Source organism: Pygoscelis adeliae, unplaced genomic scaffold, assembly GCF_000699105.1.
Source record: "Pygoscelis adeliae isolate BGI_AS28 unplaced genomic scaffold, ASM69910v1 Scaffold41, whole genome shotgun sequence".
NCBI lineage: Eukaryota > Metazoa > Chordata > Aves > Sphenisciformes > Spheniscidae > Pygoscelis > Pygoscelis adeliae.
In genome coordinates this window covers 5,378,677-5,403,711 of record NW_008824373.1, presented here as the reverse complement: position 1 = coordinate 5,403,711, position 25,035 = coordinate 5,378,677, and the positions used below count along the sequence as shown (strand labels likewise).

Here is a 25,035-nt window from a genome sequence, read left to right as displayed (position 1 = left end):
TGTAGTGAGGTGGGTGTCAGTCTCTTCTCCCAAGTAACAAGCAATAGGACGAGAGGAAATGGCCTCAAGTTGCGCCCGGGGAGGTTTAGATTGGAAGTGAGGAAAAATTTCTTCACTGAGAGGGTTGTCAAGCATTGGAAGAGGCTGCCGAGGGAAGTGGTTGAGTCACCATCCCTGGAAGTATTTAAAAGACGTGTAGATGAAGCGCTTAGGGCCATGGTTTAGTGGGCATGGTGGTGTTGCGTTGACAGTTGGACTCGATGTTCTTAAGTCTTTTCCAACCTTAATGATTCTATGATTCTATGATTAATGTTTTAACTTTTACTGATTTAAAATGGTGAAAAAGCTGAGATAAGGGAACTAAATTTGTTGTTAGTCTTTACAGTCTAGAGCTTGCAGTTACTCCATCACATATACCTGCTCACTCCTCTATGTATATGTCAAATCTGTTGATGACTAGAAGTTTTGTTTTTGATTTGAACAGGGACATAAAGAGCAAGCTCTATGTACGTATGAAGAAGGTTTTATGTTTCTTAGTTCTTCAGCAGCATACAACATGGAAAAATGTTTCCCACTTTATTCCCTGTGGGAAAACAGGAAATGAGAATATAAATCTAATACAGTTACCCAGAACACTTTATTGGGATTCTGAGTAAAGATTATGTCTTACATAAAGATTTAACTCTTAGAAGACAGTTTGATTTTGGAATCTGAATCTATTCTTTTCTGCTTGGGTGACAATACCTAATATCATGTTTATGAAGTGACTGACAGCTTAACTAGAGAGAAAAGTTGAGCCACTGCAGCTATAAAATGCGACATTTTATATGACAATTTTCAGCGTGACAGTTTTTTGCAATGAAATGTCTTTCTCCTAAGCTAAATATTACCTACTAATCTGTAAACTTTCTGCAAGAAGTACCAATATTTCATATAAACCAATATCTAAAAGAAATGGTTTGCAGATTTTTACACATAACGTTTAAAATAAATGTTACAAAATGCATCAGTTATACAAATTTCACAAATAATTCATCTCCTTTGTAGATTGTGTATCGTCAAGATGTATACTTTTCAGTTTTACGGTGAAATTCTGAAATAGAAACAATCTTCTTCAGAACTTTACTCTTCCATATGTTTCCTATTACAGGAGGTCAAATAGGAGTGTCAACGGCAAATACAATTTTGAATGTTTGAACACCTATGTATTTAAGTCCCGCCCCCAACTTTGATATCGGTTTGCAACAAAAGATGACAAATTTATGAATAGTTTGTCCAACTGCAGGACTTGTCAGATTCCCATTTCCATTAGTGAGACTCATAGATTTGAATCTTGTTGAATAGCACCTTTTTCTCAATGAGGTAAAGAGGCTGAGATGCCAATGTGTACATTGTTTAAGATATACCTGGTCAAAATGTGAGTATCTTGGTTAGGGCAAAATTTCTTTTTGCTTTCTCCGTATGGCTGTTTTGGATCTTTAAGCTCATAAAATCTTGGTTGATGCTCAAAATTTTTGCCATTTATCTCGAGTCAATTTAGAGGGCAAGAAGTTTTTCTGTCAATATGTTTTATTCTTTTTGTTGAACTAGTGTAAGCAAAAGCAGCAAAATAAATTTTTTTAGCTTTCTCCCTAGCATATATAGGTGCTTATAAGATAGCTCTCTCTCATATCTCTGTATAGATATGTTTGCAGGATTATCTAAAATATAAAAAGATGGGCAAGGAGGAGAGGTGACTGTAAATATACCTGTAGATAGTTCATAGCAGCATCTAAAGGCATCATGAGGAAGTTGAGTTTTGCTACTATTGACTATCATGAGATGCCATTAGTGGTAGGGTTTAGATGTAAGACATTACATCTGTTTAATGAGTCAATATGCATAAAACCCATAATAATAAAGATCCCCAGGAAAAAAAAAAGCACAGAACAACCAAACTGTCTATTGTTGCTCTTACAAGGGTATTTGTCACAGCTGTCCAAGCACTTGCTGTTTTATGGAGAAATCCTGATGGTTTTAAAAATTACAAATATTCTTCTTCCTTTGAGTTTATCCATTTAGTTCTCATCTGTTCTCCATTTCACCAGTCCCATTTCTGTTACACTTTTGAGTTTCTTGCCTTGTGGAGAGCCAGCTCTGGCAGTGTTTCCCTGCCTCAGGTACTAATGTTTGTTAGTATTCAAAGAAACAAATACTTTAGGTTTTCTAAGGTGTTTCTCCTTGTAAAATTACCTTTTTACATCCAGAAAATAAATCACTTTTCTACTTTGCAAGAATAGTTTTACTGACTTACTTTCAGGCTTAAGCTTGTAAGTTCTCATTTGCCACAGAGCTGCTGGGAAGAGGAGGAGGTGGGGCAGGTCAGAGCCCCAGGTGCTCAGCACAGTGGGGGACTGGAGTCCTCCCTTAGCTCTTAAAGCCGTAGGGTGTCAGCCTGCTGGAGAGGGGTCAGCTGTTAACCTCTCTGGAGCTACTTTGCCTCTGCAATAACGATAAAAGATGGTGATTCCCTTCATTTGCACTTTACTTTTTTGGTAACAACAGACTCTGTTCTGTAAGATCCAGCTTTCTTTTGCTTGCTATGAGAAGCTGTGATTAGATGGCAGAAGTAAAAATGGGTTTGCACTACAGAAAATTTTGACCTTTCTATCTAAACATGTGCCCTCTTTGAAACTTGATGGACATCTGTGGGATATACAGGTCATTGCTTCAGGTACAGAGTACAGCAATTTTTGTACAATTAGAAAATTTCCTAGGCCTTCTCCTGGGCTCTTCTTCACTTGGTAACTACCTTGCCCAAGTGTGGAGAGGGTAGGTAGTCAGGAGAAGTACTATACAGCTGATGTTCTAGTTTCTTGTGTTGTAGAGGGAAGTGAGCTTCTACTTACATTTGATTTGTGGAAAGTTCTTTTTAATGGCTGGTGTAGATTTCTTTTTAAGGGAAAGAAATTTATACGCTATGGATAATATTAAGAATCCTACATCTTGATTTGAAAATTTCCAGTGGTACCTTTGCTCATTCAAGGTTAAACACCTGAACTGCATCAATTTTCCCAAAGGACTGAAAAGAAGTAAACCTCACTATGAAGTGTGACCAATAAGAAAGAGCGTGAGAAGAATAGTAGCAATACAAAATAAAATTAGTTCTTCACTAATGATTTGTATTGGATACGTTGACAAGCGTGGGTCTAGGAATGTACAAAGACAGACCAAGAAGCTGTGCTATATAGCTAAGTGAGTGCATTTCACAAAGTATGTTTAGAAAATGCAGCTGCTAGTAGCATAAGTATTCAGATGGGCAGCAGAGGTGGCAGTCAGTGGTAGTGCAGAGACTAAAGACAAAAAGTCTTCATTATTCAACTTAATATTCACATTACCTAGCAGGTGAAAATTCTGTTATTCGGCTACTAGTTTGCGTTTGTCGCCTCTGTCTTTTAACAGACAAAGGAGCTCTGCGAGAGAATCTGTGAGGTATAGACATAACATAATGCTGGTAATGAAACTGAATTGTCAAAAAGTTTAATTTACCTTTAATTTTCCTTTTAAAAGAGGGAAGGTAAGAATTAGTCTAAAATGGTCTAGTTTGTATTCTTTCAAAAAATGTTTCACTTTCAACTGAGTATTAATGTGAGAATTTTTGAAGTATCATAGGAGCTTTTCTTTTTAGTCTTTATTTTTTCATTTGCACAAAAGTAATTTTAAGGACTCTATCTCTCTCTCCCAAGTTATGTGATTTTGATCACATTGTCAGCAGTTTGGTTGGAGTATTTGACCGTGTAACATGCGTATTGCAGAATACACTATTAAATTTAATCTTCAAAGCTCTTAAGGTCAGAACTGAGTTCATGATAAGGAGTTCATTTATATTTTGAACTGTTAGCTGAAAGTTAAGCCTCTGGATCATGTAAGCTGAAGTAATCTTTCATTTTGAATGTTTTTAAGCATTAGTTCAGATTACTTAATATTTTTCTCATTTCCTTAAGTTGATGTAAACATAGGTTGAGAAGAGATGACGAATTCCTCTAAATATTAATTCTAACAAACCACATTTTAACCACATTTTAAATACATATAGACTCATTTTTTTATTTGTTTCTTTTGTACAAATGTAAGGCAAAATGACAAAACTTCTGTGAACTAACACCAAAGGGAGCAGCAATGCCTTAAACTAGCACAGACATTAACAGGAGGTTCTTATTTATAGGATTGGCTGTGTAGTCAGGATGCACCTTCCACTGCACTCCAGAATGAAGAAGAAACACATTTTAGCTAGGTTTGGCACTATATTATTGAAATCTTATGGCTGGTATTTTCAAAGTAAGTATTTAGTTTAGCTAGAGCCTCCTTGCAAAGGGTCAGAGCTTTTCTAAAGAGTTTAACTTCATGATGAGTTAAATTATTCAACAGGCAGATTTTTCTAAAGTGTCATGGAATCAGTGCCTGTAAGAATACAGATGCTAAGATGAAACTCACGATACAAACTAATGAAGATCCAAATTTTTATAGCTACCATTTCTGCCTAATCCCATTATGCACTACAAATACGAGATCAGGAGTGGTCAACCTTTCACAATTTAGTAGCCATAAAAGCATACCGTAGGGTCTATCATAAACTGCTGGCATTAGCGCTCTCCTACTATCTGTGTTGTTCCTTTTTCTGCTTTGTCACCTCTACCCTTCTACACTGTGATCTGAACTGCTTCACCTCCTGCCACAGTCTAACTCCACCTGTGTCACCTCATATTCTTTATTTCCTGTCCCTGTTGAGTTGGGAGCAGAAGCTAGTGGTTTGCATGGAGGGTGCTGTGCTGCTGCTCGGGATCATCTCTGGTGTTCAATGGCAGAAGGGTGCACTGCGTCCCACAGAAGGAGTTGCAAACGGGAAGGGTTCTTGCCTTACTGCAAGGCAGCAAATCCCACCCCCAACTCGATTTGTAGATAATTATTATTATTGGCATTTATTATTATTTGGAGAGATGTGTTTTCACCACAGTATGAGCGCGCATGGCTTATAAGTAGCTGGTTGGTCACACCAGTTTAGTCTGAAGTATTATGGTAATACTACTTGCAAAAGTGGCATGCTAGCTAGGTTGTTCCAATAATGAGAATTTAAAAAATGGAGTAAGTGCAACCTTAGATGTATTAACTTTGGCTGCTTGACATGCAGCTTGACCATTAGTGAAATATATTTTTTTGTACTTACCATAAAGGTATTTTTGTGCCAGCCTTTTTGCCAAATAAATGTACCTTTAAAGTCATAAACTCAGGTCAGGGAAAGTTCCTCTTCAAGACTGTGAAAACAGGTTTTATCTAACAAATTGCTGTTGGTGAAAAATGACTTCAGCTTTTTACCTAAAGTGGGTGTTCAGGGTAGGATTTATTTCTTTGTTTCGTGTTATTTCCATTTCCTCTTACTAGCACTACTTAATGGTCTAAATAAGAAATGGGTTTTTTTCTCTCAGCATTATGTGAAGGAATTATTAAAAAATCAATATTCCCTTTTTTCCTGTAATGTTTTCTTGTTTTTAGAATTGTACAAGGTAAGTCTACTGAATAGAAGTATGGATGTTTTTGCATAAATTACATTTTTCACATCCAGAATGTTGGACCATTTATTCCAAAGGTGATCTTAGTGTATATTTCAGTTGCATATTCTCCAAACAGCAATTGACAGTTAGACTTAATGAATAATTTTTAAAAATATTTTTAATCTTATTGAAATCTTGTCATTTTTCCAATGACGTGTACTAAAAAATTGCTCTGAGGAAAGTTTACAAGTTCTGTAATCATTAGTCCCAACTTAAGACAAGGAAAAAAACCATGTAAGTCAAGATACAATGTTTTTAATAGCTGGTAATGTATATTAGGAATTGCAGTCTGTCTTCATATTTCATGAGTTGGGGGTACAAAGAAGGTAGAATATGTGCAATAACAGGTTAACAAGAATATTGGAGTTTAGATTCTACACTGATGTTAATCTTAAAGCCTACGAGTTCTGGCTTAATTTTCTTCAGTATGTGAGTTAATGAGTATTTTATCATTACTTTAGAATTCCATATGCAATATTTACAATTTCTGCATCGAAGTGTTTGAACATCTAACTTAGCCTCAGCTGAGGCTTTTGTGCATTGTTATGTTTAAATTGTCTGAATAAATACTGTCGCTTTGGCTGAAAGCATGTAAAAATATGTGCTTCATGCCAAACCAGCAGTTTATTGTCAGTCTTTTGTAAAATTATCATCTTTTCCATTAAGAAAATCCTATTTCTTATTAGAAATAGTTTATTAACTCTTCATCAAAACAGTCTGTTGCTATGATGTGCAACCTGTAAAGTGGTATTCTGGTCTTAAAATTTACCTGTAATCTGATGTTGGAGAAATGCAAACATGTGCTCTGTTGCCAGCTACTAATTCACTGATGGAAGACACTTGCTGTACTTGAATATAACTCATTGAACATAATATTTTTAAAACAAGTGCCTCACTTGACTGCGGCTTTCCAATTTTTAGATATCACTATATGATTTCCTGGATGCTAAATAGTTCTTTTCCTTTCAGCAATCGAAAACATCTTCCCATTGTGATAAATCTCTGAAAAGTATTTTGAAAAATATTCTTAATTTATTGATACAGCCTGTAATACTACAAATTTATACCATAGCATTTTTCTGGATTCATAAAACCTTTCTATTAGTTTAAATACTAATATTCTTTTGCCGGTAAGATGCTTGTTTTTGTTCAGAAATCAGAATCACGGATCAATAAAATCACTGATTTTATTGCATGCCAGATTATTAACCTGATTTATTTTGGGTAACACCTTTAAAACAAAACATATCTAAAAAATTTAGGGAGAAAGAGACTTGATGTGGTTATATCAAACAGACTTGATATGGTAATTGAAATACAGTCATATCACTGCAGTGATAGCAAGGCATTATGAATGTTGTAGTACAACTTTGAATTAATTCCGGAATGAAATGTGAAAGTCTGAATTCCTTGTTTTAACATGGCAGATGGATGTCCCAGCTCCAGTGAGGCAGAGTTCTTAGGAGCAAAGCTTGGAAGGATCAGGGATTACGACTACCCTCCAATAGCCATGAGTCCGAGAAATTGAAAACTAACACCAAAAGGGAAGATTAGGAATGCAGTAGGTAGATAATAAAAGAATAAATATGTAATCAAGAAATACTTTACAAATAGATGATTTTGTCCAATAATTTGAGATTATTGTTCTAAACATGATTCCACCTATTATCTACTTTCTCCTGAAATTAAGAGTATTTTTGCATCTCTGAAGTCTATCAAAAATATATAAAGTAGGTTTCCTAGAACATCAGAATAAGAGCTTATGCTAGTGCTGAAATGAGAGAGAAAAGAATGAAATATCTCAGAAGAGGTATACTGAGGATAAAGATTTTCTTTTTTAAAGTAGCGATAGTAAAACACAAAAAGAAAGGGGGGTGTCATCAGGGATAGTGATATCAAGGCTGTTCTAAAAATAAGAATGCAAGAAATAGAGATTGACATTTTGTTTTCTGACAAAACCCATAATACAACTTCTTTTCCCGAGATACACATCCCAGGTGTGTGCTAGCTCTGAAGAGCTGAACACGATATTGGATTTGTTAATCTCTTAGCCGTTTCATGGGTTTCCTCCAGAGCATTTTATTTTGTAACTTGCACAGTTATTTTAAAATAACATTTTGAAATGCAGTGGTACCTACAAGGTAGTACGGATTGTGGTATACCCTTAGCATTTGAAAACTGTGATTTTTTGACTCGGCAAAAAGATGTGTTTGATGCTATAATAGTCTTTGAGAGGACCTGTCTCTTAACACAGGATGAGAAATTGAAACTATTTTCTCTGAAACATCTCTGCATTAGGCAGGTGTGACATGACTGGTGTCTTTGCCTTAATCCATGATGCTTCTTCCGTTCTCAGTCCAAGATTATCATAGACATTAAAAAGACAGTAATATATAAATTTTAGATAGTAAAAAAATATATTTATAAAATATATTTTATATATGTACACAACATGTATACAACACGTGGATGGTGGGTGTGTATATATATCTATACATTTCCTATTAATGCAGAGTTGATTTTTAAAGTAACAGATGCTTTTTAACAGACCCATCACCGCTATTTTATATATCCTCCCCTTTGCCTCCCTCAGCTTGCCAGATTTTTACTTTTTTATTTTTAAATAGAAAAAAAAATCTGTATGCAAAAAAGATAGTCAAGATGATCTATGGCCCTTATACAGATGTATGTAGGATGCAAAAAAGAGGGGAAGATGATGAATAATTGGAGAGAGGCAAGAACCAGAGTATGATCTTACGTCAGATTTTATGAAGAGCAAAAAGCAGCTTTCACTGAGCAGCAGCCCATACATACTGAAACAATCTGTGTCAATCCACCGTTGTGGAAGTAATGCCATAGTTCACCTCTTTTGGGATGAGGAGGAATGAAGATAAAGGAAGCAAATACATCATGCTGCTCATGAGTTTCAGAGCTAGGCATTATGTAACTGATGAGATGTAAGCCTGTATTTGCTCAAACTACATCCGCCTTGGCCTATTCATATGATGTGGCTTTTATTTTTGGTATGATATTGTGGATCAAATTACTATAATGCGATCATTTAAAAGCAGATTATTTTTATAGAAATTGGAAAAACATTCACCAGAGAAGTATAATTAACTGCTTAACAGTACCAAGCATCATTCCTTTTTTAAAAAGCTGATTTCCATTTCTTTGTACCTTCCCAAAGAATTTGTGTGTGCGTGTGTAACTATATATGCATCCATAACTGTGGCTATAAGGTCTTCATGGCAATTAACTATGAAACAATACAATGCATGATGGAGACACTGGAGCAGGTTGCCCAGAGAAGCTGTGGATGCCCCATCCCTGGAAGTGTTCAAGGCTGGGTTGGACAGGGCTTTGAAGGACCTGATCGAGTGGAAGGTGTCCCTGCCCATGGCAGAGGGGTTGGAACTAGATGATCTTTAAGGTCCCTTCCAACCCAAACCATTCTGTGATTCTATAATGAAAACAGGCTTTTATTATTGTCCCATAAGAATGGGGAAGTAATGCAGATGCTTTCTTAAAATTTTGGGTTACCGTGATTATTGGAGAAATTCATAGATAACCACTTGCACCCACATTTTCAGATTGTACAAAGTTTCGCTGATTTAAAAAAAAAAACAACCAATGCAACAACTTGCAATGTAACCTCTTTCTTAGCCCAAAATAGTGTTCTCTGTCTACCTCTGTCATAAACCTGTGTTTTGGTAGGCTCACAGCAGGTATATTTGCTTTGGTTTGATGCTGGGCAAGTTTGATTCTTTTAGAATCAGGCTGAATGAAGGTTTCCTTTTGCAGTATGTGCTGTCTTAGCTCATCTGCACAAATTTTTCAGATGACTTTTCACAAAGGTGAAAAATTAGCTTTTTCTTTTTGGCCAATACGCTTCTCCTTGCTATTCAGCTAGAACCTAATGCCTTTCCCTGTCTTCTAGTCTTAAAATTGACTACTTAAAATATGATCTGATTATTTGTTCTTTAAGTTGCCTTTGTCCTAGTGTCATGTACAGTTTAGTTGAAGACATTTTGTAGTCTTGTGCTTTTATTCCTTTTAAGATTATCAAGGCTTTTGTCTTTTTTCTTTAACCATCAGTTTCTAAACACTATTAGGATAGTATATTGTATAATACATTATAGCTTTATTTATTTTTGGTGTTGGTTTATCTGTTTACATACTCATATAAGAGCCTTTTAACATCTTAGAAGTTTGACAGTTGTGTTACGTGAACAAGCCACATTTAAGACACTGGAGATGTTGAGGATGGCAAGGATGCTATGAAAAACTGATAAATATTCTCTTTGTTGTCAGTCTGGATTGTGGTTTTATGCACATTTTTATTTTCAAAGGCTTGATATTAATGAAAACATATGCGAAAAACACTTATAAATGTAGATACAGCAAGAAAAAATCCTTGTGAATATTAAATAGTATTTTCAAATGTCCTTTCATTAGTGAAGTTGTAATTGAAACTTAAACAGATCTTCTCATTTATATTTAACTTCATTTATTCTAAGTACTAGTAATGTACAACTTCTTTTATTGAAAAGAGTTCTGTAGAATCTGAGTTATCTCTTCTTGGGTAGTGTAAGTTTTAAGACAAGAACAATTAATTGACAATATGGGTCAAAGTCTAATAGAATATCTGTACTGGTGAATATAGAGAACTTCATTTCTTTTAGCCTGTTCTTTAAACTAGCATGGCTGCATATGATATGCTAAGCAAAAATTGCTAAAAAATATTTAGTAGATACTGTCATGTGAGAGTTGCATATTCTTACAGCTATTTGGGATTTTGGTCACTTCTTTTCATGCAAATAGTAAATATGAATAGGGAAATGCATTCTTTAATATTAACATGAGGTAAAATTGACTGCATCTGATTTGAATAAAATGTTAAGCCTGTTTCATTTTCGACACAGCTGCCAAGTGTGTGTATATTGTGTAGTGCTGCCTCTGAAATGGTTGAAAATCTGATGGGAACACTTACAAAGGCAAACCAGTGAAGGGCACCAGCTGCTGAAAAGCACCTGCTGAGCCACTGTGGGAATAGATGCATCTGCCTGTAGCTGGAAGTAATCTAACAAAGTACCTGCTTTTACCTGTCAGGATTTTAGTTTGTGTAAAGATTCAACCAATGAAACTGATTTTTTTTTTCTTTAAGTATTCAGAATTAATCTGAGATGTATTTTTGTGCAAAAGAGCACCACTTCTGAGCAAATAGGAGTCTGTGAAAGCTTTTCATTCTCATAACTATTTTATGTTTTTGTTTTAATAAAAACGAACATAGATATGGCAGTCAAAAGTCTCAGCTACGCTGTGCATAGTGTCTTACTATAGGATGCAGTCAGTATGGAAGAGATTATGCTACCGAAGAGCAGGTTTCCAGTTTTTGTTTGGCTTAGTTTGAGAGATGGATCTCGGGGTTTTGTGAGAGCCTGTTTCTTTTTTCATTGCAGTGTATTTGATTCATTGTGGATGGTAATGTGCCCACAAAAATATGTTTTACAATCAGAAGTCATTAGACAGATTTCCCAAATATTTTTTTAAAACTGTTGTACTTTTTTGTCTTTTGATACTTGAACTTTTATTGTTCCCACACATTAGCGACCTTACCACACAAGTTCATCAGCCCTCACCTACCTTTTATTTTCCTATGGTAGATCAGGTAGAAAACCTGTGAATGCTGCTGGTTTAGTTGGGATTTGGGAGAACAAAATAACTGTGTGCTTGTATAAAAAAAAGACTGACTGTGCTTGTAGTCTTCCCTTGTAAAATTTAGGAAAAAGTCATTTAACATCTATATTGTAAAACAGTACTGCCTTCTTGGTTAGCAGTAGTGTGAAATTAACTGAAATAGAGAACAAAATTGAGTTGTAGAAAGATTATGACAGCAATAGTTATTCCTCTGGGAATATTCTTCTGTTTGCCATTCTTTCATTCTTACTTGATGTGTTAAAATTATTACCAGTTTCAACTATAAGTAACCTTCAGAGCACTCTGTTAGTTTTTCTGGTTTTTGTTAGGTATTATTACAAAGAAATAGTTTATCATATGTTAAAGGAAAGCTAAAGTAAATAGTTTGAAAATGTTATCCTGAAGTGGTTTCTACGTTAACAGTTTAAATACTCATTTCTGCATGAACAGTTAGAACTGATGCCTTTGTGTGCATAAAATGGTATTGAATTAATTAGGGTTTATTTAAAAATAAAAATACTGAAAGTTATCTGTACTTTAAAAGTATATAATAATATGAAGTGCTGTTACCCTGCTTCTAAAGACAGGTTTAAATTTGCTTTCAAAGAAAGACAATATTTAGGCTCCAAATTGTGATGTTCAACTGACTGTAAATTGAGTGACTTTTATTTATGTATTGAATTTTGTAGAGTAAAACCAATGACCAATAAAAATCCAAGAAGCATTTCAGATAGACATGTTCTGTCACAGTGCAGCTGCATGTAGCTCAAAGAAATCCAGCTTTCTGGTTCACAGAATTTTTTTCTTCTTGTACTTAATTACTGTAATGTTTGAAATCCAATTATCTCTACCTGGTGACTTTGCAGCTGTTATGTTTGTTGACTTCATTAAATGATCATAATAAGTGAGATACTTAAATTGAGAAAGCAACTTGTTTAAATGTTCGTTTTTCATTCTTGGGGGAGGTACATTTATGTCATTGACTGAATATAGGGACTTTTTGATATAAAGCAGATGCAGAGATCTGTAAAGTTTTTAATGAAAACAACTCAAAGTAGTTTTAGTCATTTTGATAATTAAGACTGGAGAGTGAATAATGTGCTTCTGCTGCGTCCTGTTTAGGGGATAGCCATTTCTCAATGGAATTTCATAGTACAAGTATGGAAGAAGAATGCGGTAGTCTGCTTTAATGCAATAGCATACCTGAAGGCAAGCTTTCATTCTTAGGAGTAATCGGTCTTCAATTTAAAGATAAATAAAGGATAGTATTTTATATTCTAATTAAAATTATACTCAAGACCAAAATTGTTTTTCATTTTTAAGAAATGTAATCTCAATGTGAGAATTTTCAAAGATGAGGAAAGTATATGCTAATTCTGATATGCTCTAACATTTAAAAGATTAACTCTCACTGAAAATATTTTAGACAAATTATAGTTTGTCTGATTTTAACGTTTGTCTTTAATTAGCACAAGTTTCAGTACTCTCCTTGAGACACGAACCTCTTATCCAGGATAAGAATGTCCCGGATCTTTCAGTAATAGAGATGGGACTGAGATTGTCTATCAAGGGATTCAGTTAGAAATCACCAAATAGTTTTAAATGTTTTTAAAATATTTTGGGATAGAGGAGCTACATGACTAAACGATTGACTTTATATCTGATAGGCTATTCATCTCAGGCTTGCAGTTTCCGTTAACCTCAAGATCACACAGTAACTGTTAATATAGTGGAAGTTTTAAAATTTTTGAAGAGTACTAGTTGTTTGAGTCTGCAGAACAACAGGGAGCAACAAGTAATGTGAAGTCTCTTAAAGCAGGACACAGATTTTGTGTGTGTGTTTTGTATCTCATTCTAACAAAATACTTTTTTCTGAATTCTAATTGGAAAATTGGAATTATCCTACCACTTAATCTTTCAGTTAGACTATTGAAACTGAACACATCAAATAAGAGAGGAGTTATTTTTTTCTTTTAGTATGAATAAATAGGTGTGCTTTGTATAATAATAACAATGATAATAGTAGAAACCATTTCTTTCTTCTGTAGCATGTTGGAAATTAATCTGGAGAAGGGAAATAGGAACTATTCATTTGTAGGAAACAAAATATAGAGGAAGAAGATTTTATTTAGCCATTCATAGGAATTACTTATCATTGAACATAATAAAAGGAAGGAAACTTCGGTGCAAATATTCCTCCTTCTCTGCTTTTTTTCCGTGAATCTGAAAAGTATGGGGATTTTTTCTGAGTCATCTGAGACTGTGTAGGAGTTTATTTCCTGTGTTCCTGATTCTTCTTCCCCTTGCTTTTGACACCTGTGGACCTTTGTCTTTCTGGACCTCTAAGCATGAGACTGTCTCCCTGCCACGCATACTCTTTAGGTGGAGACTTTTTGGCTTGTTGTCAAATGTATCTTTAAGCTAAATAAGAATGCCTCTCTCAAGTTTTGCATCAGTAATTTGCCAACATCAGAAAAAAGACTATTTTGCATATCAATAGCTACTATAACAGCAAAACAAAAAGTCTGGTCCAGTTGTAACCTGCATCATGTATCCTTTTCAAAGTACCTGTGAAAGCTCTGTTAAACCTGTAGTGCTGTTTGCAAAGCAAGAGCTATCTTCTTCATCAGCTTTGCAGTTTTTGTGATACTGTAGTTTTCAGTGTCTTCATTGTGCATTAATCTAAATCCTGAGAACTGCTGAATGGAAATGCCCAGATGCAGCCCTTTAGAAAGTTTTGTGTCTTTATCCTGACCCATACCTCAATCATTCACATAAGTCTGTGTGGTACAGGAGGGTCTGGACTTTGATCCCTTTTGTCTGGTATCTGTCTCTTCCTCCATGGTCACCATTTTTCAGGTTAGGCCAAAAACTATCTGATGTTTTCTGTCAGTACTCTCCATCCCTACTAGATTTTCCAGTTATCTGTCTAGGCAAGTTGCAGTACCCACACCTTTTTTGAGATGAATGTATGCCCTCATCAACACAACTTACTGCTTAGAAATATTTTTTCTTTTTTTTTCTTTTTTTTTTTTAAATTTTAGTAGTGACATATTCTTTCAAAACTGCAGCAAGAATATGGAAGAAAAGGAATAAATTAGATCTCTCTTGATATGATGCAGTTGTTTCAAAATTCTGCCAACTCGTTCAGAAATGGCGATTCCTGCAAGAATTCAGCTTTCAAAAAGTAGTTTGTGTGTACTTTCATATCATATCATAATTTCTTTATTTGGGAAAAAAATAGCTAAAACCATTTTATATTGGTTGCATAAAAGGGCTTCAGTTTTTATGCTGCATGTTAGTAGAATTACTTTTTCACACCAATAGCCAGAACTTAATGTAATTCCCTTCAGGATGCCCTCATTATCTTTCCTTCTTATTTGTTGGGTTTCTCCCTTTGTCTTGCAGTGTCTATATTCTTGAACAACTAGAAAATGGGTTTCTGTATTAACTCTTTGATTACAGTTACTTTTGAGACAGTGTGCCTCTAAGTGATTCCCCTCCCCCTCTTTCCTTTCAAGGAGACGCACTGTCTCTCTTATTTGGGGGAATAAATTAAGGGAGCAATATGCCATCAGCAGAGCTAGGAGTCTGTTTTAGTTGTATACAAGTCTAAGAAATTATGAGAGCGTTCTCTGAATTGAAAAAAACCAAAACCTGTAGAATAGGCTGTGGCATATAAACATCAGTTTCCTCATTGCTCCATCTAGAAGAGTCAGGGAGACGGTGGTAGTGGAGGTGTCAACACATAGCAGTCTAGGAGGAACCTTGCTGTTATGGGTAACAACATTTTAAATGTTTTAAACTTTGTAGAGATTTTTGTATTTTGCTCTTCTGTGCTCTTAGCTTTGTATAGCATTAAGTTCTTTTTAAATTTTACAGGAAAGAAACCTCTTTATTTGATACTGTTAATATGGATGAAATGTCAGCAAATTAAACTCAAATCCTTCTATCCTCATAAAATTTTAACTTCTGATGTTATTAGGAAATGCCACAATTGTTGCCAATTTTCCTTTCGCTATTTTCCTACTAGCTGCATTACTTCAAGGTAATTTTTGTGTGTAATTCACAAATGGCATCAGAAAGCTCTAAGAGGAGGCTGTGTTCTGATCTCCACTTCACTGCTATAATCTGGCATAATTCTCTTGACATCAGATACTTTTGAGTTTACAGTAGTGTCACTGAAATCAGAATCTCGCCTGTGTGTCTGTTTGGATGCCAAAATTTATGTACTTTTGCTGTGCTGTAGAAGTAGTTGCTTTTATGGAAGAATCTTTCTGAAACACTTTGTTATCCATTTCCTCAAATCAAATCACCAGAGGGTATAATCGTTCTGTCTATAATCTTTTGTCATATTATAACTAGGCTGAAGAACACAACAATTCTCCCGGTGAGGGGAGGAGATTCCCCAAGCTGTTTCAGTGTTTTAACTCAGAGCAGTGAAGGCCTTAGAGCTATGGTGCTTTCCCATCATTTCCATCAAACTGATTTTGGGTCTATACATGCAGAAGTCTTTTTGGTTTTAATCTATACATTGAACCAAAGAATATTTCTCAATGTCGTATTTTTAATACAACAATAAGTGGTTGAATAATTCAGAAATCTATAGAAAAGGTATGACTGCTGCAGTCATTTGGATAGCGTAGCTCGTCAAGAGAATAGTTTAGATAATGCTGGTGGCAATGTATCTATAGACTTAAAAGGATTTTTGTTGAAATTGCTTCAGGCATGTTAGCTCTTAGCTGTCATACATGAAGTTAAATATTTTCCCTAAAAACTCCTGCTTTTGAATAGATCTCTCCTCTTCAAGAGAGCAGATGATTGTCATCTTTTTTCTTAAAAAAAAAAAAAAAATGGGGTTTTTTATTCTTTGATTTTGGGTTGGTTTTTTTTATTGGCTGTTTTTTTTGCTTTTTCAAGGAGTGCCTATGTTACCATAGTTAGTAGGAGACTAATATACTACTAGATTGCACTGCAGTTTGTTTTTTAATTGAACTGTTCCGGAGTTCCTCTGGATGGAGACTGGTTCTTCTCTAATGAAAGTTTGTTTGTTGAAGAGCACTCGCTGTTACGAGCTGTCCAGAATTTTCACGTTTCTGACAACTGAGTAACTGTCAGAAAAATAACAGTTTCAGTATCTTGGCAAACATGAAGTCTGAAAGTCTGGAGGGGAAATGTTTAATCAGGGTTTAAAAGCAGCATTCCAAATAAAGTAAAACCATAATAATTTTCATAGTTTGTGTGCTATGATAGCTTTAAGCAGAGGTAATCCTTTCATACATAATGAACATATATATATATATCTATATTTATTATTGGTTTTCCCCTCAGGATACTTTTTTATTCTCGTGAACTCTCAGTCAGAATCTAGGAAAATTTTGGAGTGTTTGTTTTGAGTTTAACGACAATAATATAACTTGAAAGTATGAAAATTTCCCTGGTTTCTCATGACTGCTGCTACTTAAATACCTATTGCATTAACCAGTGAATGTGGTGATAATTTTAAAAATCAAGACTCCGTAGTTTTTTAAGAGATGATGTTTAATTCAAATTAAAAAAATATTCAGGAAAGTCTTATGGGCTGTGATTCTGTGTTCTATAGGATGTCAGAGTATAATTTTACCCTTATGGTTCATTATCTGTCATTTCTAGGAATTTCTTCTGGCTTCTTAAGCTAATTAAGGGACTTGAGCATCTTTCATGTGAGGAGAGGCTGAGAGAGCTGGAGAAGAGAAGGCTCAGGGGGAATCTTACAAGTGTATATAAATACCTGATGTGAGAATGATTAACAGAGGGAGGCAGACTCTCCTCGGTGGTTCCCAGTGACAGCACCAGAGGCAATGGGCACAAATTAAAACACATGAAATTTCATCTGAACACGGGAAAGTGATTGTTTACTATGAGGTGGTCAAACACTGGTACACCTTGCCCAGAGAGGTGGTGGAGTCTCCATCCTTGGAGATATTTAAAACCCAACTGCCCGGTCCTGGGCCACCTGATGTAGGTGCTCCTGCTTTGAGCAGGGGGGTTGGACTAGATGATCTCCAACCTAAATGATTCTGTGATTACCACTAATAGTGACATGGATAGCCATACCATGCAAGAACTGCTTTTAGTTCTAGTCTAGTCACTTGTAGCACATACAGCTTTGAAACCAGCTGCTGGTTCTCTGGTGCCTTTTGTTCTTGCATCTGTCTAATATGTTTTACTCTAAGTTTCCTTTGTAGCACATAACTCTTCAGGTACTACACTTTGGATGAGAGGTAATTTGTACTTACTTGAAGAAATTGTAATGCTGATTATGGCCCAAAGCCAATCCTAAGCTCTATTTGGTATGCTTGTGTAATTTTCGTATCTTTGTGTATGCTAGTTGTTCCTACAAAAATTGCCCCCCTAAGTCCAATGAAATCTCACTGATATGATTTGGTGCTAAATGGAGCGGATGCAAACATTATGCAGTTTTTCTGTTACGTGTTATGAGCCTTTGCTTAAAATGTATATATGCACTTTGGAAGACAACATTTCAGTCTTTGGGGCAGGTAGGAAAATATATTCTCAAACAGTACTCCGAAGCTAATATAAAAGTAATTTTACCTTTATGGTATTTATATAGTTATTTTTTTATTTATTATTGTTCCTAAATCTCATGAGCTACCACCTCCATGAAAGTAGCAGAATATGAAAAGTATCATCAGGAGAGGCAGGCTGTGGAAGTCCCCAGGTATAACATCTATGTTTATTTCTGAGTGTACCTTCAGTAACAAAATAGGATTTACACTGGCACAAAGTGCTTTAAGTGTATACATGCGTAATTAAAAAGCAGGGGGGACTACTAAATGTTCGTAGTTTGGAGGGATAGTGGGAACGTATTTATTAAAATGTGTATATACATATATATACAAATATATATTTGTGTGTGTATGCATAGATATGTGTTTTAACCAACAACATTCTGAAGTACAGCAAAGGGGAAAGATGAGCTAGAGATTATTTATATGTCAGGACGAGGGACATCTGAACTTCATTTCCTGAATTTCATGGATTTTCTGTAAAACAGCATGGATTAGTCATGCTATTACCGGTTAGATCAATTATCTTTTTAACTGAAAGTGTAATAGAACAACTGACTGCAGAATGGGATTTGTTGCGCCTGAAATATATAAGGTACTTTGATTAAAATATATCTACATTAAAATTAAGCCAATGACTGGGGAAAATGCTGAAAGTTTAAACTTGGTTTGAGTGCAATGGATTACCTTTATGATAAATGGATAGTAATCTTACTATTTTGTTATAGTATGGCAGAAGAAGTCATCATTATGGAACATTTAATTTAGGTGGGTTTATGCTACGGAAATTAGTGTACAGATGACTAACATTTCTTTATTTCAGACCATGAGAAAATTTGTCTAGTATTACATGAAAACTGGAAAAGTGAATGTGGACAAGACAAAATCTCTTTTAGAATGAGGAATATAAAGAGGATGTCCTGTAGATAAATCAATAAAATATGATAATTCTGAGGGAGATAACACCCAAACATATATCTGGATAAATTGCTAAGAATTAAATACAGTTACATTTTTTCTAGTGTTGTTCTGGATAGATTAGATAAGACATATTATGCTATGTCTGTACATGCCAATACTGAATTTAGAAGCTGCTACTAAAATGCTGGCATTGTACCTTGAAGTTGACTTAAGAGCGCATTGGGCCACCAAGTGAAAATTTGTGATACTGAGGTTAACTGCATCTGACAAGCTGTTTCTGTCAACTAGTGCTAATGCATAAAGTGATACGGAAAGTGAAAGAAGATCTCAGCTTTTAATGGAACTTGTAGTTAGGACCCTTTTGTTCTGGGTGAGGGAGGGTGCTATAGACCATAGATAGACCACAGCAGGTTTCACAGGTATGCCTTGGGGAAAAAAGTGAGTATCTTCTGTATCATATTTATTAAACTCTGTAGAACTACAAGGTCTGGCTAATGAATCACTTGACTAAAACTGTCTAAAGTGCTGATGGCCTGTGCTATTTAGAACAGACACTGTTACTACTGTGTTGTTAAAGCAGTTATGTTTCTGAGGGGTAGCTGGCCTGCAGGCTGAATCGTATGGACTCATTCATGAATATTACTTTAATGACTTTAATAGTTTTGTCCTACTTTTAAATTGCTGTTAGAGCACCAACACACAAATATCTTTTTAATGAAATGACTAATTTAGAGTATCTTCATTAAGTGTAATCTCATTTACTCATAAATGCACTAGTTGTAATAGTAAATTCCATGGGAAAGAATTGGAAAGCTTACTGAAGGGTTTTATACATTCATATCAGAGCTGCCTTGAGTATCATCTGGTTTGTGGAAAGAGTTGCTTCTCAGTGGTCTTTCACATTGATTCACGCTTACATAAAAATGGCACCACCTTAGGCATGAAATTGTGTTTGTTGAGAATAGCGCTCAGATTGTATTCTGCTTAAACTTCCTTTGGTTTGTGTAGAGTTCTAGGGACAAATCAGCTGTGGAATAGAAAGCTGAAGAATTTTGCATCTCAGTCACCTTCAGTAAAAAACAGATTCTGCCTTCCAGAGGCTACCAGTCCTTTAAGCCAGAAGGGATTCACTGGTTTATCTGAAAAAGAATTGGTCTGTAGAAGTCTTGACTGACGTTAATATGCCAGAGGGAAAAAAAATTTCAGCTTTCAAACTAGGTAGTTTGTGCAAATGACAAATTAAAAAAGCAAATCTTCTAGTGCATTTGTCAAACTGTGGACTTCTGTGCACACTATTACATTTTTGTCAGCTGTCCCATTTTTTTCTTACTGATTTTTAAGGGCAGAACTACTGTTTTTGGTTTATGCACTTGTACTTACTGTTTGGAATAAAATGAAGTTTTGGGGAAGGGTAACCTGTAATATTTTTTCAACCAAATGGGGAGCTGGCTTGAAGAAATCTTAAGATACTGTTTTTCTCTGGAATTCCTTTCTCTTGTAGCTTTTTTAATGCTTAATATGTTTCTGCAGAGTCACCTTTCAAAGAATATTATGCATTGACTGTGTATTGTGATGGTGAATGTTGTGTATTGATTCATTAGTGCCCGCATTTTTCTTTTGAGTTGCTTGAAAATTAGTGTGTTGAATGAAGGTCTAGATTCTGGTCAGAATACCATTATTAAAAAAAATACTTCTAGTTCTTAACCAGGCTTTTATGGGTTTTATTTTTAGTTAATCTTTATTCCACTCTTAATGTTCCTGTTTCAGTAGGCTTAGCATCTTTCAAGAAAAAAAAGCTGAGGTTCATTTTTCTAACTTGTTACACAGCTTCCTCTGGTGCTTCTGGAACATCTGTTTGTTTATTGCTGCTTACCAAGTCAGTCTTAATCCATGGTGTTACTACTTTCCAGTAGGAAAAGAGACAGGAAATTATTTTTATTTATCTAAATATTTATTTATTTTTGCTAACAATTGCATGTCCCAGGGCTATAGTATATGTAACTTCTTCCAGATGTAGAGGAAAGAGATGTCTTACACTGCCTACTTAAAGATTAAGAGAAGCTGGAACAATATATTCCTACAGGCAGTAGTTAAAGAAAATGCTTAAAGTCATACTTTACTTAAGGGTATTAACAATCACGCAACTGTAAGGAGACCTGTATGTGTAAAGCCACGTGTGTTCAACTATGCAACTGTGAAAAATTCCTGTTGTTCTTTTCTGAAGATACTTACACCAGACTTAATTTAGACAACTATGGGCTTGCTTTTGTTTAAAAACTGCTTCTTTAATATACATCTTGTACAATGTAGTGTTTTGTTAGCTCAATCCTGTAATCATGAGTTGTGTTTGTGAGTGTCTCTCCATAGATCCATAGACCTCTCCATAGATCCTTTATTATAAACGCTATAAACGGTGCTTATCAGTGTGAACTTTATGCTGTTTATACTAGCTTCTAAAACCGTTTAGATGGAATGGGAGGGAAAAAGGAAAAGGAAAAACATAACCATTTTCAAAGACCTGTCAAGAAATCTCAAAATGAAGTAACAGGCAAATTAGAAACCTAAAATTACTAAGGAGACCATAAAAATAGCTGATTGAACCCTGATAGCACTAACGTAATCAGCAGGTCTCCAGGAAACCCATTAACACTTTATAATAGTCTCATTCGTGAAGATGAAATTAATTTTGAAGATGATACACCAAGTAAACATTATGTATACAAAATTTGGTGCAAAACAAATAAGCTTTCCCCCTGCAATCTTGCAAGCAGAATAAACTGTGAAAGAACATTAATAGTGAAAAGTGTAATCCTGAAATTCAGTGACTTAAAAAAAATTGAAGAAGCTTGATGAAAAGTACTAGAAGTACTTGCATTAGATATTTCCTCCCCACACCCCCCAAAGACTCTTAACAGTTTTCAATAGATACGTGAATATACTTGAGATATGTCAATCCTATAAATACAAATGCAGTCCATGATTTGAATGGAACTTGGTTTTTTCAATGTTGCACAAGAAGTTTTCAACCTGAAGGCTTTGCTAAGAAAAAGGTACTGCTAAATTGAAAAGCATATTTTTCAAAAAGAAATAGTGTTGATTGCATAGCATTTTCATTGACTTTTATATCAATGACTGTTGTTTTTTAATATTTAAAGTCTTCTAGAATAAAACTACAGTTGGCCAGTCATTAAGTATGTCATTCCTCTACATTTAAGAGTAGAGCGTTGTCCTGTATTGTGAAAATGGTGTATTAACCTAACACACCTGTATTTGCATCTCAGCGTCTCACAAGACTACTACCAAGAAGCTGCAGCAAAATGATTGACCTAGTACTGTTTGTTGCAAAGTTAAATAAAATAGTTGATTTGAATAGCTGATGAAGCCCCCATTCCTAAGCTTGCGTTACTTGAGGTAGTAATAAATGGGGTCCTGCTCAAATAACTTGTTCAGTATTGGAAAGAATTGGAAAGAATATTATTAGTATTGGAGAGGCTACTACCATAGCAAATGACTGTAAATTAACTAAAGCGCCCAGAATAATGGCGAGGGAGAACTTCAGAAGGTGGTTTCAGGACTGTTCTTTGCAGTGAATTTGTACTTTTGTGGTTTCCTACAACTAAAATAAAAATGATAATCATCAAAAATATCAGTAAGATACTTTTCATGATTACTAGTAGAAGCAGTGCAGGTAATTAAATCTGTAGAAAGGAAATAATTCTGTTTTCTGCAGTCTCTTTTAAGTGTCTGTGAAAAGTAAGAGAACAAGGAAGCTTATTAGAAAATTAATTTTATATCTTAAGGGTCTGTTCTTCAGTTGCAAAAGTTTTAGAATCTTCAAATGCAGAAATTGTAACTGTCTTCAGCAGTTCTTTCTTGGTGAAAATCTAATTTTTCAGAGAGACCAAGAGGAACAAAGTATTTCTATAACTGATGATTTGTACTTTATAAGATTTAAACGTGCATTGAACTATAACTATAATTGCCTGTATTAACTATATAATTAAATTTTTGAAAACATTCTCAAAGTTTATTTGGGACTATGCATACAAGTTTTATGCGCCTTTTGGAGGCTGCAGTTTGTTGGAAGTATTGTTGGAGAAAGGTCTGAACATTAACAATTGCAAGATGGAGATTTCCTCAGAAGCAAAGAGAAGGTTGTTACTGAATTTGTGTGTGTGTGTGTTTGCATAATTAAACTTTATTGCGCAAAATTAATCATAAATAATTTTTTTAATCATCTGTTTCTTCAACAGGTTCCTGTGTATTGCTGCCTCTTCTTCCATTAGAGTAATCATAGTTTGTCATCTTAGATTTAGAGATGTATATTCTTCTAATCTGACTATTTCTGTTTTACTGATGTTTAATTATTAAAAGGTCGTTATTTTACTGTATATTAGTTTTGGTCACACTCTTGATTAAAAACAAATTAAATGCTGAAATAGCATGTGGCTAAAGATTTTGATTAATTTTAACAGATGTTATCCTGCTATATTTTGTGTTCCTTATGGATTCAGTATTTGAGGATTCTGTGGGAGTGATAGCCTCAGAATAAAAACCTTGGAATAATAAATATTTTTCAACAGGTATCCTAAGTTTTGTTACCATGTGTTCTTTTTCTTATGATTAATATATGTATAGACACACACACACATATATATATATATATACACACATATATATGAAAAATCCAAAATATGCATGTTGTTTGTTTTAACAGATTGGACAACTTGCTTTTAAAGGCATGAAAAGACTAAACCGCATCCAATCTATAGTTTTCGAGACTGCCTACAACACAAATGAGAACATGCTAATCTGTGCCCCCACTGGAGCTGGGAAGACTAACATTGCCATGCTGACAGTCCTTCATGAAATTCGCCAGCATGTCCAGCATGGTGTTATCAAAAAGGATGAGTTTAAGGTAGGAGTTCAATGAACCAAGTAACAGCTTTTCAACTTGTAAGGTAAAACCCATTATATGTTATACGTGGAATATGAATCAGGAAGTTTTCAAGGGTATTACACTTTTCCAAGTCAAAGATAAGGATAGTTTTGATTTACTTCATTATTGTTAAAGTTGTTGTTATTTGTGTTCTAAAAGTCTTACTATGTGAGTAAAAAGCTGTGAAAATGCATTTAGCTTTGATGCAGAACCAATTTTCAAAGTGATGAGGCTGTATAAACAAAATCCATTCTCCTTTAAACAGCTGCACACTTATCCAACAAAGATTACTTTTCATATATCACTATTAAAATTTTTCACTGTAAGCGCCTGGCATCATATTTCACAATAAATTGTGATTTGTAATGGTTGCCATGAAACAAACGACATTGTGGGGTTTGCTCATTTATCAAGCGAGTGTCCTTTTGGTGCAGATTGTGTATGTTGCTCCTATGAAGGCTTTGGCAGCTGAAATGACAAATTACTTCAGCAAGCGACTGGAACCACTAGGCATTGCTGTGAAAGAGTTGACTGGTGATATGCAACTGTCAAAAGGTGAAATTCTGCGAACACAGGTATGTTTAATATTTTAAAACATTGGTCTGTATGTGTATTCATACTTCTTCATAGGTAAACTGGTCTTTTCTTCAAACTCCTTGAAAAAGTATTGGTGAAGCAGCTGAAATGTTATCATTGAGTCTGTAATTACACTGGTTATGTTCCAAAATGTGACTTTCAAGTCAAAGTGATTAAAACACTAATATATCTGAAATATCTTGGCAATGGGTTCATTAAACTTTTTGGTTTCTCCCATTTAGACTTACTGCTACAGTGCCCCATTTCCGTATAACCTTTGTATGAAATCTTACCTGATTTCCAGCTTGTGAACCTTAGTGAGTTGTGCCCCTACCCTTTCAGGATAATAAACCAAGTATTGTATGTGTGTGTTTACAGGATTTGGCATTCTTTGATAATAACCACCTTTGAAAAGTTGAAGGTCTGGTCTGAAAATGGTAAATTCTAAATAAATTTGATATGCTGTAACAACATTGTTACAAATGGGGTGTCACCCTCTATGTCAATGACCAGCTGGAGTGCATGGAGCTCTGCCTGGGGATGGATGAGGAGCCGACCAAGAGCTTATGGGTCAGGACTAAAGGGAAGGCAGGGACAGGTGACATTACGGTGGGGGTCTGTTACAGGCCACCTGACCAGGAAGACCAAGCAGATGAGGCCCTCTAGAGACAGATAGGAGCAGCCTCACGCTCACAAGCCCTGGTCCTCATGGGGGACCACCCTGCCATCTGTTGGAGGGACA

At 35.1% G+C, this 25,035-nt stretch overlaps 1 protein-coding gene across 1 annotated transcript in view; it reads left to right on the top strand.

The window, feature by feature from the left end:
• Positions 1–25,035, top strand: part of ASCC3 (activating signal cointegrator 1 complex subunit 3) — a 273,528-nt gene that overhangs the window by 37,706 nt on the left and 210,787 nt on the right. The window contains exons 8-9 of the mRNA XM_009320160.1: positions 23,496–23,696; positions 24,152–24,292. Coding sequence (XP_009318435.1) covers positions 23,496–23,696; positions 24,152–24,292 — 342 coding nt within the window. The remainder of the gene's footprint in view (positions 1–23,495; positions 23,697–24,151; positions 24,293–25,035) is intronic.